Source organism: Bufo bufo, chromosome 4 (genome assembly GCF_905171765.1).
Source record: "Bufo bufo chromosome 4, aBufBuf1.1, whole genome shotgun sequence".
NCBI classification, from domain to species: Eukaryota; Metazoa; Chordata; class Amphibia; order Anura; family Bufonidae; genus Bufo; species Bufo bufo.
In genome coordinates this window covers 115,771,444-115,786,839 of record NC_053392.1, presented here as the reverse complement: position 1 = coordinate 115,786,839, position 15,396 = coordinate 115,771,444, and the positions used below count along the sequence as shown (strand labels likewise).

Genomic DNA, 15,396 nt, shown 5'->3' with positions numbered 1-15,396 from the left:
GTGCCATCCACAGTTCCACTGTGCCCCCCCCTATGTGCCAGTCAGTGCCCCCAGTGAGATCCACAGCATAGCAATCAGCCACTGTGGCTGATCGCCAGGGCCGCTTCTAGGCCCGGGGCGCTGTCAGAAGGGGGGCGCCGGCAGGGGCGCCCTCTTGTCGTTTCCAATTCTCTGCCTGTTATTACTTATGTGCCGTGCGCCCTGGCTCCCCCCTCTGAGATCTCACCTGCCCTCCCTGCGACCTACGCCCGAGTGCCGAGTCCTCTCACTGTCTCTCATCTACAGTGTCCACAGCTCCGGTACCTGCGGGCGGCACTTACTGACGTCACGCACCTGCTCCTCCCACTAGGCGGCGCAGGCGCGTGACGTACAGTGAGTGAGCGCCGCACTGCCTGCCTGTTACCGCCCGCCCTGAGCCCCTGAGCAGTGCTGATGTGAGGCGAGCCTGAATTTTTTTACAATGGGGAAACTGTGGATGGTCTGTGGGGGTGGGGGTGGGGGCATTAATTACAATGGGGGGCAGGGGCCACTGTGGCACATGAAAGTGGGGGCCACTGTCACTGTGGGGGACATTACGTTTAATAAGGATCACTATGGACATTATTTAGAATGGAGGCTGCTGTGGGTGTCATTACTCATTATAACTGTATAATGTCTGATAGGCCTAGTCCTGAGCTGAGTTATATTACCCTGCCCTGTATAATAATGTACCCATCCCTGATACCCCTTAGTTATATTACCCTGCTGGGGTAATATAACTAAGGGGTATCAGGGTACATTATTATACAGGGCAGGGTAATATAACTCAGGACTAGGCCTATCAGACATTATACAGTTATAATGACACCCACAGCAGCCTCCATTCTAAATAATGTCCACAGTGATCCTTATTAAAAATAATGTCCCCCCACAGGCAGGCTTAAGGGGGCCGCGTGACGTACAGTAGTGAGGTGAGCACCGCCGCCCGCACTGCCTGCCTGTTATCGCCCTTCCGGAGCAGTGCTGAGAACGAAGCCTGCTGTGAGTGAGAGCCTTAGGCTGCATTCACACGTCCGTGGTGTGTTGCGGACCCGCAAATTGCGGGTCCGCAACACACCAGCCCGGCACCCCCATTGAAATGCCTATTCTTGTCCGCAAGCTGCGGACAAGAATAGGGCATGCTCTATCTTTTTGCGGAGCTGCGGACCCGAAGATCGGGGCCGCGCACTGCAAATGCGGATGCGGACAGCACACTGTGTGCTGTCTGCATCCATTCCGTCCCCATAGAGAATGAATGAGTCCGCACCCGTTCCGCAAAATTGCGGAATGGATGCGGACCCATTTTGCGGACGTGTGAATGGAGCCTGAGTCTGTGGGACAGTGGGTCACTGGGTGCGTCACTGTGACCGTCCGTGCAATGTGGTTCCACATTTTTTACAATGGGGAGACACTTATTTCATCGAGCAGTTTTGAGGGGGGGGGAGTTTTTTTGACACTCGCCCTGAGAGAAATTTTACCTAGAAACTGCACTGCTGATCGCTATGCTGTCACTCCTGCACAGCGCTTACATCGCGCTGTGCAGGAGTCAGTACAGGCTTCACAAAGAAGCCTGTACACTGCAGAGAGCGGCCGGCAATCCAGCATTCAGCATAGTGTGCTTGTGTGGTGAGTGAAGACCGCTGCCCGGCGCTTTCTTCAGCAGGAGGCGGTGAAGTCACTCATGACGATTCGTCTCCTGCTCAAGAAAGGAAGAGAAGACAGGAAGACAAGAAGACGGACTTCGGCCAGAAGCAAAGAAAAGCCATCTGGAGGGACCACGTGACCGGGAGGCAGATCTCAAGAACGGCTGCACTCTGGAAGGTTAGTATGGGACCAATAATCTTTCCTCCACAGGTTAGCTTTTAATACCCCAAAAAAGGTTAAGCCCGGAGAACCCCTTTAACACTATGTTATGTAAACAGAAGACAGAGGAGCATTGCTAAGGCTCAAAATGGGCCACTAGAGCTATTTTTCTAATAGAAATGTACGATTTCAGTAACTAAAGTATATTACAAAAATGATCAGTATCACTGCCCCTACACATTACAAAAAAAAAAAAAAAAAAATTACAGTTACACTTTAAAGAGGTTCTGTGGGATTCACATATTGATGACTTATCCCCAGTATAGGATGAGATCGGTGCTGTCCTTGGTAAGCTGCAAGGAGGCCACAACACTCATGGGAGCGCTGCAGCCTCCTCGAACAGTTGATTGGCTGGGGTGTCAGGAGTCAGATCCCCACCAATCTAATATTAATGACCTATGCTGAGGATAGGTCATCAATATGTAAATCCCTTTAAGACTGTTGTTAAACTTGATGATACATTAGAACCACTTTAATTATTAAATGGTATTTTTTACTAAAAGGTTCTTCTTCTGTTCAGAAACTAAGATTATTTCTATGTAAAATATTATTAAAGATGTGAACTTCTCCCTCCTATAGACTTGTTGGCGTTGCATGCCAATCAGTTAGCGGCTACAGCAAGGGAGCATCCTTCAAGCCTGGACAGGCAGTATCTGGGGACCTGGACCACACTTGGAACATGGTATCTTTAGAAGGACATTGGCACTTGTTGGATTGCACATGGGGAGCTGGTTATGTTGATGAGAACATAAGCAAGTTCATTTTCCAGTAAGTAGAGAGATCTCTAGTTAGATATTCCAAGATAAAAGATGGCAGTTGTTCTTAAGAAGTGAAATGTTATTTGAGGGATGACTGTCAAGAGGGAAGGCAGAGGAGCATGTACTCCTTGGGCATTCTCAGCTCTAGATTTCCTAGACAATGCAGAACATGTATATAGGGGCACCCAGAGTCAATGTGGGTCATACTATGGAGTTATCGTATTCAGCCTTTGAAGAATTGCATAAATGGAAGAATGGGCATATACAGAGCTGGCTGGACTCTTGGGCGATAAAGTCTTAGTGGGCCCACTTGTGGCATTTTGCACGACACACGTGGCAATGACACTGCATGTATTATAATTATACATATAAAAAAAATAATGAGACCAGCTGTAGTTTTTACAATTTTTGCACACATTCACCTTTTTGATTGCTCTTTATTCAATAATAAAGCTTACCATAATGCCCCCAGTAGTAATAACTCCCCTTATAATGTGACAGTAGAAAAATGCTCCCTTAATATGTGCCAGTACAAAACATGCCCCTTTAATTTGAGCGCCAGGAGAAAAAATGCCCCCTTATAATGTGTGCCAGTGTACAAAATGCACCCTAATAATGTGAGCTAGTACAAAAATGCCCCCATTCTGTGCGCCAGTACAAAAAATACCTCCGCTTAGTGCCCCTGATTGAGCTAATGTCCCCACAGTGCCCCATATTGTGCTAGTATAAAATACCCCTTCTTAGTGCCCTCAGTAGATGCCCCCATAGTGCTTCTGTCCTCCCCTTCTCCATAGTGCCTCCTATAATGTGCCAGTAAAAAAATTCCCCTATATAGTGCCCCCATAGTGCGCCCAACAGCATTGTGCCAAAAAAAAATAAAAAAGCACTAATACTTACCTCCATGCTTCTGGCAGCGGTGTGATGCCTGTGTCCTACGCTGTATGCTGCCCGGCTCCGGTGGTGCGAGAGTGATGACATCATCATGCTGCCTGATCTGGCCTCTGATAGGCTCAAAGCACTAGGCCTGAAGTCTATCAGTGGAACGGGGAAGAGAGATGCCTCTCCTCTGCTCCGCCGCAGCATCCTACTTGACCTACTGTATCACTGTTCACAATGGAAGTGCTCATTTCCTACGGTCCTGCTGCTGCCACCTCCCACTTATCTCCAGGGCCACTCCGCCTGAGGCGATCACTTTGCCTCACCGACTTGGCGGTGCGGCCCTGGGGCACCCTCAGCACTTGCCCGGGTATGCTGGGTGCTGACGACAGCCCTGGGTATATATTATGACATCTAATGGAGTAAGCCACATACTTTTCCTGTTGGATTCATTGGAATATGTACATGAAATTGGAGGCTTAGGGAATTACAGTAGGATCTCATAAAAGTCTATGGGGAGCATCTACTAAATACTGGTGTTTCCTATGCCGGTCATAGTTAAAAGTCAGTTATATTAGGATGCAACAAATGCCCAAAACACCCATTAGAAGGAAGGAGAGCTGTGATTCTCGTAGCAGAAAGGACATATAAATGTTACTGGTCACATGGCGATGACATCATCACAGGCACTTTCTCTTTAGCAAGAGAAATTTGCCATAGCTTTATATAGTGTTTTATGGAGTTTCAGGAAAATGTGACATAGGGCGTTATATTAGCTGCCCAGTAGTCCAACGGATCTTCAATGTAGGGTGGCAGGTTGCTGTCCAAGTATGCCACCACCTGCTGGTTGAGGTCCTGCTCCAGGTCTAGCTGCTGCTGCTGGTGAGTAGTTTCTTCACTAGGTGGGTGAAGAAAGCTGTTCATCAGTGACTCTAGACTCAAGCTGCTTATGGAGCTGGAACTGCTCCTACCCCCCCTCCCCTGCCACAGAAGGCATGGCAGAGGAACGTGAGCGCATAGGGCCCCCCGGTCAGACCTGCGAGAGAATGGACGATGGTGCAGATAGGCAGCGGCCAACTGACTACATAGGATGTCTCTATAGTAGTTCAGTTTGTCCTACCTCTCAGCGGGTGTAAAAAAAGGCCCCTATTTTGGACCGGTAGTGAGGGTCCAACAAGGTGGAGAGCCAGAAGTCATCCCTCTGCCGAATGCTGACAATTCGGCTGTCACTATGCAAGCAAGTGAGCATGCATCGGGTCATTTGCGCAAGTGACTCGAAAGGAATCCCTGCCTCCATCTCCACTGCATACTGCCATGGTGTGTCTGGGTCCTCTACCTAGTCTTCTTCATCACCATGTAGCTGCTCCTGCTCCTCCTCTCCTGTCACCTGTGTGTAAAAACCACACATTTCGCTACACATTGCTTGTGCTCCAATGTCCTCCTCCTCCTCCAGTTCAGCCCCCACAGGGCTCATGTGGCCATGAGATCTAGGCGCCACATCTCCAGTCCCCTGACCAGCCAGATTTACCAACATCTGTTCCAGGACATGAAGCAGTGGAATGATCCTATTCATCCTTATTTGAAGTTACATAGAGGAGTACTCCTGTCCGCTTGGATCATCAAGAAATCATTTATGGCCTTTCTCTGTTCGTATTGTCGGTCCAATATATGGAGGGTGGAATTCCAATGGGTGGAAATGTCGCATATCAGCCTATGTTAAGGGATGCCGTTGTGCCGCTGCAGCTCAAAGAAGGTGTGTTTTGCGGTGCACGAGTGGCTGAAGTGCATGCAAAGTTTCCTGCCCATTTTTAGGATGTCTTGCAGATGGGTGGAAGACTTCAGGAACCGCTTGACAACCAGATTGAACATGTGTGCCATGCAGGGCGCATGGCTCAGCCCTCCGTTGTCGGTCACCATGGGTCCGATTTTTAGCTGTCGAGGAGAAAGCCAGGATTCGATTTCTTGATGAAGGACACGGAGCAGTTCCTTCACTGTGTGACTCCATTCTCCCAGGCAAACGAGGTGCAGAACAGCGTGACACCGCCGTGCCCTGCACATGTGGTATGTTGGAGGAGCACTGTGAATTGTCCCTGCAGTGGAGGCTGAGGCACAATGTGGAGGATGAGGAGGCAGAGGCGGACATTGTCGCAGGACCAACGGCGTCACAACGGGGAGGCGGAAGCGGCATCACCTAGACAAGTTGCTGGTGTGGCTGTGCAGGTACCTACCACAGAGTCCACCACTTGGAAAGGGAGGGACTGCAGCACCAGCAACTTGGACAGGAGCACATTCAGCTTCTGTGCCTTTGGATGAGTGCACGCATACTGTTGTCTCTTGGCAGTCGCTTCGGTGATCGATTGCTGACGGAATGACTGACGAGGAGGAGCAGGAGCATCAGGACCAGCAGATGATGGGAAGGACAGACAGCTCCCTTCGGCTGAGGTGGTGGAGCCCTGACTGCGTGAAACCGGGTGCGTGCCTCTGGGTGATGCAGGCTGGACCACCACATCGGAGACGCGGTTCTCCCAGGCCACTTTATGGTGACGCTGCATATGTTGATTCAGGGCCATGGTGCCAACATTGGCACCCTGGCCACGCTTCACCCTATGCCCACAGATTCTACATATCGCCATGTTCACTTCCTCCGGCGGCTTAGCAAAAAACTGCCACACCGCCGAGTAGGTAATTTTATCCCCAACACTACAGCTACCACCGTGATCCCGTGCACCATTACTTTCCAGGCATGTAGGCTCCTGCAAAGCAGGTGGTCTACCCCGGCACATTTGTCTATTGACATGCCACTGCTGCCACCCTCCCGGCCACGCTAGCGACTTGCTGGCTCTGCCGCTGCCTCACGGGCAAGCTGCCACCCTCTTCTCCCGATGATGAAGCCCCTTCGTCACCCGGTTCCAAAGTGCGATTAGCTCATGGAGTACTGTCTGCACGTCACTCATGTCGTCCTCAACGGTCTCTGCGTCAGGAGCCTCACTGCTCGCAACACCAGCTTTCACGCCACTCTCCTCATCACTACTTGCTCGCCTAGTGGAGGAAGCGGCGGATGTCTCCTCCACATGTTGGCTGGCCAGTATCTGATGACTGTCCTCTAGTAGCTCGTCCTCGCTGTATAGTGGGACTGAGCCTACAGCATATAATACTTCTCTGGCTGAGGGAACAGAAAAGGACAGAGGCAGGTTGAGGACAGGTCAGTGCACAGGGCCTTGCCAACTAAGGGTTGTGTCTGACGAACCCACTGACTCTTGGCTGGGGGTGTCTGATGTCACTTGGGACGAAGTGGATGACCGAGTCAACCATTCAAGAACCGCTGGGTTTCTGGTCAAGACATGACCGATAGCTGACACTGGGAGCTCAGGCCTCTGGTAGTGACCCCTGCTGCTACGCCCCGTTACTCTGCTGCGACCTCTGCCTGCACCAGAAACATTTAGGCCTCTACCCCTCCCCTGTGCAGGGCCTGGCACTTCTCTGTCTGACATACTGTTAGATCAAATAAATAAATAAAAAGGAAATTAAAACACCCCAAAAAACTCAGTAATTTTCTCACTTCAGCACACAACGACTAATAAGCCCTTTTTCTTTTAACACTAATACACGCCAAAAAGGGCTTTAGAACATGTAACTGCACCGCTGACCGGCAAATATATGTTTTCTTTTTCCGCTAATACATGCCACAAAAGGCTTTAAAACATACAACTGCACCACTGACCGGCAAATATATTTTTTCTTTTTGCGCTAATACACGCCAAAAAAGGCTTTAAAACATAACTGCATCGCTGACCGGCAAATATATATTTTTTTTTGCCGCTAATACACGCCGCCACAAAAGGCTTTAAAACATGTAACTGCACCACTGATCGGCAAATATATTTTTTCTTTTCCTGCTAATACACTCCAAAAAAAGGCTTTAAAACATATAACTGCACCCCTGATCGGCAAATATATTTTTCCTTTTTCCGCTAATACACGCCACAAAAGGCTTTAGAACAGATAACTGCACCGCTCAACGGCAAATATACAGGGTGGGCCATTTATATGGATACACCTTAATAAAATGGGAATGGTTGGTGATATTAACTTCCTGTTTGTGGCACATTAGTATATGTGAGAGGGGAAACTTTTCAAGATGGGTGGTGACCATGGCGGCCATTTAGAAGTCGGCCATTTTGAATCCAACTTTTGTTTTTTCAATAGGAAGAGGGTCATGTGACACATCAAACTTATTGGGAATCTCACAAGAAAAACAATGGTGTGCTTGGTTTTAACGTAACTTTATTCTTTCATGAGTTATTTACAAGTTTCTTACCACCTATAAAATTTGTTCAATGTGCTGCCCATTGTGTTGGATTGTCAATGCAACCCTCTTCTCCCACTCTTCACACACTGATAGCAACACCGCAGGATTAATGCTAGCATAGGCTTCCAGTATCCGTAGTTTCAGGTGCTGCACATCTCGTATCTTCACAGCATAGACGATTGCCTTCAGATGATACGAGATGTGCAGCACCTGAAACTACGGATACTGGAAGCCTGTTGTCACGGAGTTCCGAAGGTGTACTCGGTCCCCCATTGCCCGCAGACCTGTTGCTTAGCTTTGGGAATGAGGATCTGTGTTTGCCCTCATTCCCAGGGCGGCTTTACTAGCTGGGTGGCTCCCTGCTCCTAGTCTGCCTTGAGCGCCGAGCTGATCACTCGGTGCTCGACTGGTTGGTCTGTCGGTCATGTGATGCTGGCCACGTCACATGACCCTCACTCCCCACTATAAATACAGGCAGCCTGCTGGCTACAGGTTGCCTGTTAATTTCTAGGTTCCTGGCTATTTGTTGGACGACTGAATACTTACCTGATCCTGTTCCCTGACGATCCTTTGCCTGATCCTCCTGTACTGCGCATCCGTCCTTGTATTGTGACCTCGGCTCCCACCTGACTACTCTCTTAGGACTCCTCTTGTACTTCACTGCTCTCCTGGTATTTGACCCCGGCTTCTCCTGACCATTCTTTGCTTAATCCTTTGTACTGCGTAGCTCTCTTGATTCTGACCCGGTCCGTTCATGTTCCGTATTTTGTCTTGTCTGTCTTCCCTGCACATATCCTAAGTTAGGGACTGTCGTCCAGTTGTCGTCCAGTTGTTCCCTGTCATCAGGACTCGTGAGGCAAGTAGGCAGGGCCAGGGGTGAGGGTGGAGCGCAGTGGTCACTATCCTTCCCCCTGTGTGTGTGCATTTCTCCTGCGGTGTTGCTATCAGTGTGTGAAGAGTGGGAGAAAAGGGTTGCATTGACAATCCAACACAATGGGCAGCACATTGAACACATTTTGTAAGTGGTCAGAAACTTTTAAATAACTCATGAAAGAATAAAGTTATGTTAAAACCAAGCACACCATTGTTTTTCTTGTGAAATTCCCCAAATGTTTGATGTGTCACATGACCCTCTTCCTATTGAAAAAACAAAAGTTGGATTCAAAATTTCCGACTTCAAAATGGCCGCCATGGTCACCACCCATCTTGAAAAGTTTCCCCCCTCACATATACTAATGTGCCACAAACAGGAAGTTAATATCACCAACCATTCCCATTTTATTAAGGTGTATCCAAATAAATGGCCCACCCTGTATTTTACTTTTGCCACTAATACAGGGCACTTAGCACTTCACCAAACAACGGCTAATAAGCCCTTTTTTCCCTACTAATAAAAGCCCAAAAATGCTTTAGAACATATAACTGCACCGCACAAGGGCAAATAAAAATATTTCCTTGTAATAAACCCTGTTAATGCCTGTTTCAAACAGCACTTGCACCCTAGTAAGAACGGTTTGCTGGAATTACAGAGCTGTATAATGGCAATTTGGATCCCCAGTCAGTGCAGCAAGGTGTAATAGGATTGTTCCTATTACCTAGGCTGTAACCTCCCCTACTGAACCCTGTTCAACATAAATGCTGTGGAATGATTCCTCCCTATCCTTTCCCTATCCTTTCCCTACACCTTGAATAATCTTGCCCTGTACTTGTAAATCGTTTTTTTTAGCACAATTAAGTTTTTTCTAACACTGTCCCTAGCTCCTGCTGACGTCTTTCCCTGCACTAAGTACACTGGTAAATGGCAGAATCTAAGGTGGCTGACACTATTTATAGGGCTGTGGCATCACAAGGCTGGCTGGCTGCTTATAAGTGATCCCGCCTAACCAGAGTTCCTTTCTCCATGTCCTCACACGTGCAGCAGCCATTTTAGGAAAAAATGAGATTTGTTACCATGAATCGCTAGGAAATTCGGAGTGAATCAAATTTATCGCTCATCTCTAGTTACTATGTTACTATGTTATGTTGTGTCCTAATATGATGCTATCTTGCTTACAAATGACTTGGAGGTGCTATGTCAAATTGTTTCTGTAGGTTAAATCCGTTAGTGATACTTTTCCACCACATCCTTTTCCTTTTCTCTCTTTTCTTCAAGGTACAATGAGTTCTATTTCCTGACTCATCCTTCTCTTTTTATTGGTGATCACTACCCTGAGAAAACAGATTTTCAATTACTGGAGCCAAAACTGTCCCAGAAGCAGTTTGAGCAAAGTGTTCACCGCAGGAGCCACTTCTACAGCTTAGGCTTGATTTCCTCTCAGCCAGAAACAGCCATTATTGAAACAGGTAAATATTCTCAATAGATTATGGATGGTGTTGAGCTTGTTTCTCTATGGAAGATTTTTGCTTAGTAGGACAATGGAGAAAGAAATTCTTAATTCTCTTTGTCTGTGTCACTGCCGGCAATAGTGGCAAAAATTATTTGCAAAAAAATTGTTTCTCAACATTTTTTTTTCTAATTGTGTTTGGACGCTTATGGGCCAAGCTAAATCAGGAAGAAGGTAAATAAGATAACATTAGCACACCAGCACAATTTCTAAACATATTTTACATGGATTTTACTGAGAAAAAAAGACACAGACAGTGTTTTCCCATTCATACTATGCAGCCAGAAGCATGTGGACCCCTGGTAAACACACCTATTGGACATCCCATTGCAAAAATACGGCCATAATTATTGAGTTGGGCCAGCATTTTGAGGTTATTACAGCCCCCACTTTTCTGCGAAGGATTTCCTTAGAGGTTTCTTGTGTCTTTGTGGGAATTTGCAAGCATTTCTGAGGTCAGGCACTAATGTTGGACTAGAAGGTTGGCATGCCAAAGGGATTTCAGAAGGTCAGAAGTCCCTCTAAGCCACTTGAGTTCTACTTCACTAATCTCACCAAAGCATGCCCTTAAGGAGCTTACGTTTTTTACAAGGGCACAGTTATGCTGACACAGTAAAGAGCTATCCCCAAACTGTTGCCACTGAGATATAAGCAACAATTGTGTAAAATGTCTTTGTATGCTATAGCATTAACAGGACCATTCACCTAGCCCAAAACCTGAAAAGCAGCCCTATACCATTATCCCTCCTCCAATATATGTTTCGATTAGAACTAGGCATTATTGTAGGTAGTGTTCTCCAAGCATCTACCAAACCCAGATCCTATAACAAGTGATTCATCACTTCACAAAACACATTTCTGCTACTCCAGAGTCCAGTTGTGACATGTTTTGCGGCACTCCAGCCAATGATTGATATTGTGCTTAGTAGTCTAAGGCTGGTGTGCAGGTGCCCAACCCATTTAATGAAACTCCAGCACAAAGTTCTTGTGCTGATATTATTTCCAGAGGCAGTTTAGAACTCTATAATAAGTAAGGGATGCCAGCTAGAATTGGTAAATCAAACTCACGATGTGCTTCAGAATTGGACTGATTTGCTCTGTGAATTTGCATGGCACACCGTTTCATGGCTGAGGTATTTTTCTAAGACCAAGGGAGATCTAGCAGATCATAATTTTCACAAACTGACTGGTGGCAAAGGCGGCATCTTATGACAGCACCACTGAGCTTTTCCGTATGACCCATACTGTCCATGGAGTAGGCATGGGTGTGTGCTTCATTTTATTGATTGATTTTACCTCAATAGTTTGGAGAACAGTCTAATGCAAAAAACTAATAAATATATGTGTAGTTATTAAAGGGTCTGCCTATTTCCGGTAATCCTCTTTTGTTACAAGACTTCCCCATCATCTGATTAGAGGGTACTGCTTGAAGCCCCAATGATCAGCTGTAATTTGTGAGGACACTGTGGAATACAAAGGTGCAGTTTCCTTGCAGATCTACCACAGGCCAAATAGAGCAATATAGAGTGCCTGGTAAAAATCAACAGGCTGTCTTGAGAACCTGACATGCTGTATGTAGTCACTTGACATTATGGCTAAGACATGAGGGTTATTCAACCTATTAACTGAGAATCCCTTAACAGAATATTTGAAAATGGGTTTTCAAAACCTAGCAAAGCCCTCAATAGCTGATCTATCACACAGTGTTTGCTGGCCAAATCTGTAATACCAGCCTATGGTAGTTTATTTCTAAATTAATAATCTGTACAAGGGAATACATAGCAATAGAAGAAGCCTTCTTTGCAGCTAATATGGCGCTGATAGGGTAGTTACTAGTGGAAATTCACAGTTGATCCCAAGCAGTTTGTCCTTTTGTCCTGATGGAAAGAGTTGCAAGCACTGTATTTGCATCTTCTCCCTTTAGCCTTAATAATCCCCCCTCCTACCCCAAACATACACACATTTCTCTTTGGTTATCCGCATTTTTTCTAATATTATTATTATTATTTTTTTCATTTTTGCTTGAAAGTTGGGATCATTTTCTACTGAACTTTACCATTTGACTATTGTGTCCAGAGTTTAATTTTAATTTGTATGCACCTTTTCAGTCTTTTTGCTCAGCACAGCAGTCAAAGATCCTTGCAAAACCAAGATAAAAAGGAAAAAACTCAGTATAGCAAGTAGATTGTTACTCAAAACTGTTAAATAGAGCTTGTGTCTTTACTCTTTTTTCATTCTTGAGACAGAAAGTAATTGTTGTATCTGATATGACATGTTCTCTAGGAAATGTAGCCAAGGTCAAGTACATTTATCAAGACAATTCCTGATAGCTAGAAAATGTAATTGGTTAAGATGCTCAGGGAGGTAAATGCTATTTTAATAACTATATATATATGTTTTTCCTAGAACAAGGGAAAGCGTCTGTCACTATAGAAAGCCAGAACAACTTGTTATTCCTCTTCAGCCTACAAGATACAGAAGATCCTGGTCTTCTAAGAGTCATGGATCATGAAGCCAAATTTGATATTTACCCACAAAAGACTGTACAGCAGATTTTACACATTTATGCAAAGAAACAAGATACAAAAGAGGCTTACCAGATGGTCCTGGATTACAGAATAGATTGCAAAGATGTTGACAACAAGATAAAGATCCCTAAATGTCTCAGTAACCCTGTTGGTCCTAGTTGGTTGTCGCAGAAAATAGGGCTTTGTTCCCCTTCCCACAAAGATCCAGTGATCTATGCAAATAATGGATGCTGTACTATTAGATTTTCTATGGAGAAGACACTAAAACTCACTGCCAGTCTCAAATCAGATGAAGGAAAAAACATTTTTCATCACATCATACAAACTGTACAGAACCATAAAGTGGACTTTAGCATTCATCTCCCACAATCTGGTCATTATGTTCTCCAAATATTTGATTCTGTTGTGGGGTATGTCTGCAACTATCTCATAATATGTTTAAACCCCAAGGTCAAATGTCTACCATTCCCAGCTTTACTATGCAACCCAGTTGGCCCAAATCCAGACACAGAAAAGGCTGGTCTTCTTCAACCTTCTCACATGGAGCCAATTATTCGTACAGAAGATGGATCTTGTACTATCAGTTTCAAACTCAACAAATATCTAAAACTAAGCAGCAGCTTGAAGTCTGACAAAATGCAGACTATCCTTCACCATGTAATACAAAGGGCAGAAAAGCATAAAGTTGAATTTAATATCCGTCTTCCCCATTTTGGTTCTTATGTTTTCCAGATATTTGACAGTAATAATGAATATATCTGCAATTATCTATTGCATTGCTCAAATCCTCCAGTCAAATGGCCACCCTTTCCAAGTTTACTCCATAGTCCAGTTGGTCCCAGCCCAGAGACAGAAATGGTTGGACTGTTTCAGCCATCACATCCAGACCCAATTGTCCACACAGAAGATGGATGTTTTACCCTAAGTTTTTCTACTAACCGAATATTAAACCTCACAGTTGGTCTGAAGTCTGAAGACAGGCAGATGGCACGCAATGCTATGCATGTTATACAGAGCATAAAAAGTCATAAATTAGAGTTTAGTGTTCGCCTCCCAGGTCCAGGTTCTTATGTTCTACAGATATTTGATGCCTCTTCCGGCTACATTTGCAATTATTTAGTATCATGCTCAAATCCTAAAGTAAAATGGCCTCCTTTTCCTTCCAGCCTTCATAATCCTGTTGGACCAAATCCAGACACAGAGAAAGCTGGTCTCACTCAGCCTTCACATCCTGACCCTATAATTGATTCAGAAGATGGTTGCTTTACGGTCAGTTTCGCACTTATGACAGACCTAAGTATTTTTCCTACGTTACACTCTGATGAAATACAAATGACTCCAGAGATGACCCGAAGACATGTCTTCCAGACTGTAACAGAAGGCAATGTGCAAATAAAGGTCCACCTTCCACAGTCAGGAAAATATGTGCTGCATGTGAATGTCAAACCTAAAAACAGTAACATGTACAAGCACCAGTGTAACTACCTCATTATATGTAAAAATTCCACAGTGAATTGGCCACCATTTCCATTAGCATACACAGATTGGGCTGAGCAATTCGATCTTGTTAAGCCCCTGGAAGGTGTTCTACCTCAGAATATTAATGTTTCCTTCAAGCTTCGGATTCCTGATGTTACTGAAGTGAGTGTAAAGGGAAAGGATTTCTTTCCGCTGAGCCTTGGTAAGGGCGGTTACTGGGAAGGGTCTTGTAGTACAGAGGATTGCAGGTACATGTATGTCACTACTAGTTCTGAAGATGAACCAAAAACTAGGAAGTTTGTTCTGCAATATCAAGTGGGAGAGAAGAGTATACAGAGTGGATGGAACAAAACGGCTTCATTCAGATGAACCCATTTGCACTATTTATTATTATTTTAATCCGACAGTGTTTTTTTACGAGATGTTTTTCTAGAAAAGATTTTCTTAATGCAATGAGACTAATGTACTATAAAATGTATTCTTATAACTATGAGCAAAATACGTTGGTAATATACACGTTGAACAAGATATTGTAAAGTTTCATGACCTATTTATTTTTTTAATCATGATACACAATAGAAGTAGATTGCAGCACCAAGCCACATCTGTTCAGTTGTATAAAGGTAACCTATATCTGATAACAACCTGTTGGAAGTTCACAATATGAGTTTTGCTGCTTAAAGAAACACTCTGTGCAAAACTCATATACGGTGTTATAGGAAGAGCAGGACCTAAGTTGGCAGCGTAAGTACGTTGATCGATCTGCCCCCGAGTAGAAGAGTGTTGCATGCAGTGCTCCTTAAAAGAGGATTTCTACCTGGAATAGAAAAAAAACTCTCACATTAGTGGGTGTATACTGAATTTTCAGGGACAGTTTAGCTGGAGATAAATAAATACCATGCATTGTATTGAGCTGAGGCTGCCCACTAGTTTTGTGCATGTCAGAGAAGAAAAATCTGTATTATCAAGTCCTTGGCTTTTGTAAGGCTATGTACACCTACGGGGACAATTTTTTCAAATTATTATATTTTACTCATTTTGAGCTGAAAATCATTTTTTCAATTGGTTGTTATTAAAAATATTTAGCTGTTCTGTCACAAAGGGTTAACTGTTTGTCTAGCTGTGTCAATTGTACTTTCACTTTTATTAGTACTTTTATCTAATAAGCCTCATCTCTAAAT

The 15,396-nt window shown here is 44.8% G+C and overlaps 1 protein-coding gene across 5 annotated transcripts in view; it reads left to right on the top strand.

Annotated features, from left to right (window-relative positions):
* LOC120997582 (kyphoscoliosis peptidase-like) overlaps nt 1–14,955 on the top strand; it is a 68,502-nt gene extending 53,547 nt beyond the window's left edge. For all 5 annotated transcript variants that reach the window (XM_040427678.1, XM_040427677.1, XM_040427676.1 and 2 more), the window contains exons 10-12: nt 2,461–2,649; nt 9,977–10,167; nt 12,615–14,955. In XM_040427678.1, coding sequence (XP_040283612.1) covers nt 2,461–2,649; nt 9,977–10,167; nt 12,615–14,584 — 2,350 coding nt within the window. In that variant the 3' untranslated portion in view covers nt 14,585–14,955. The remainder of the gene's footprint in view (nt 1–2,460; nt 2,650–9,976; nt 10,168–12,614) is intronic.
* The last annotated feature ends 441 nt before the right edge of the window (nt 14,956–15,396 follow it).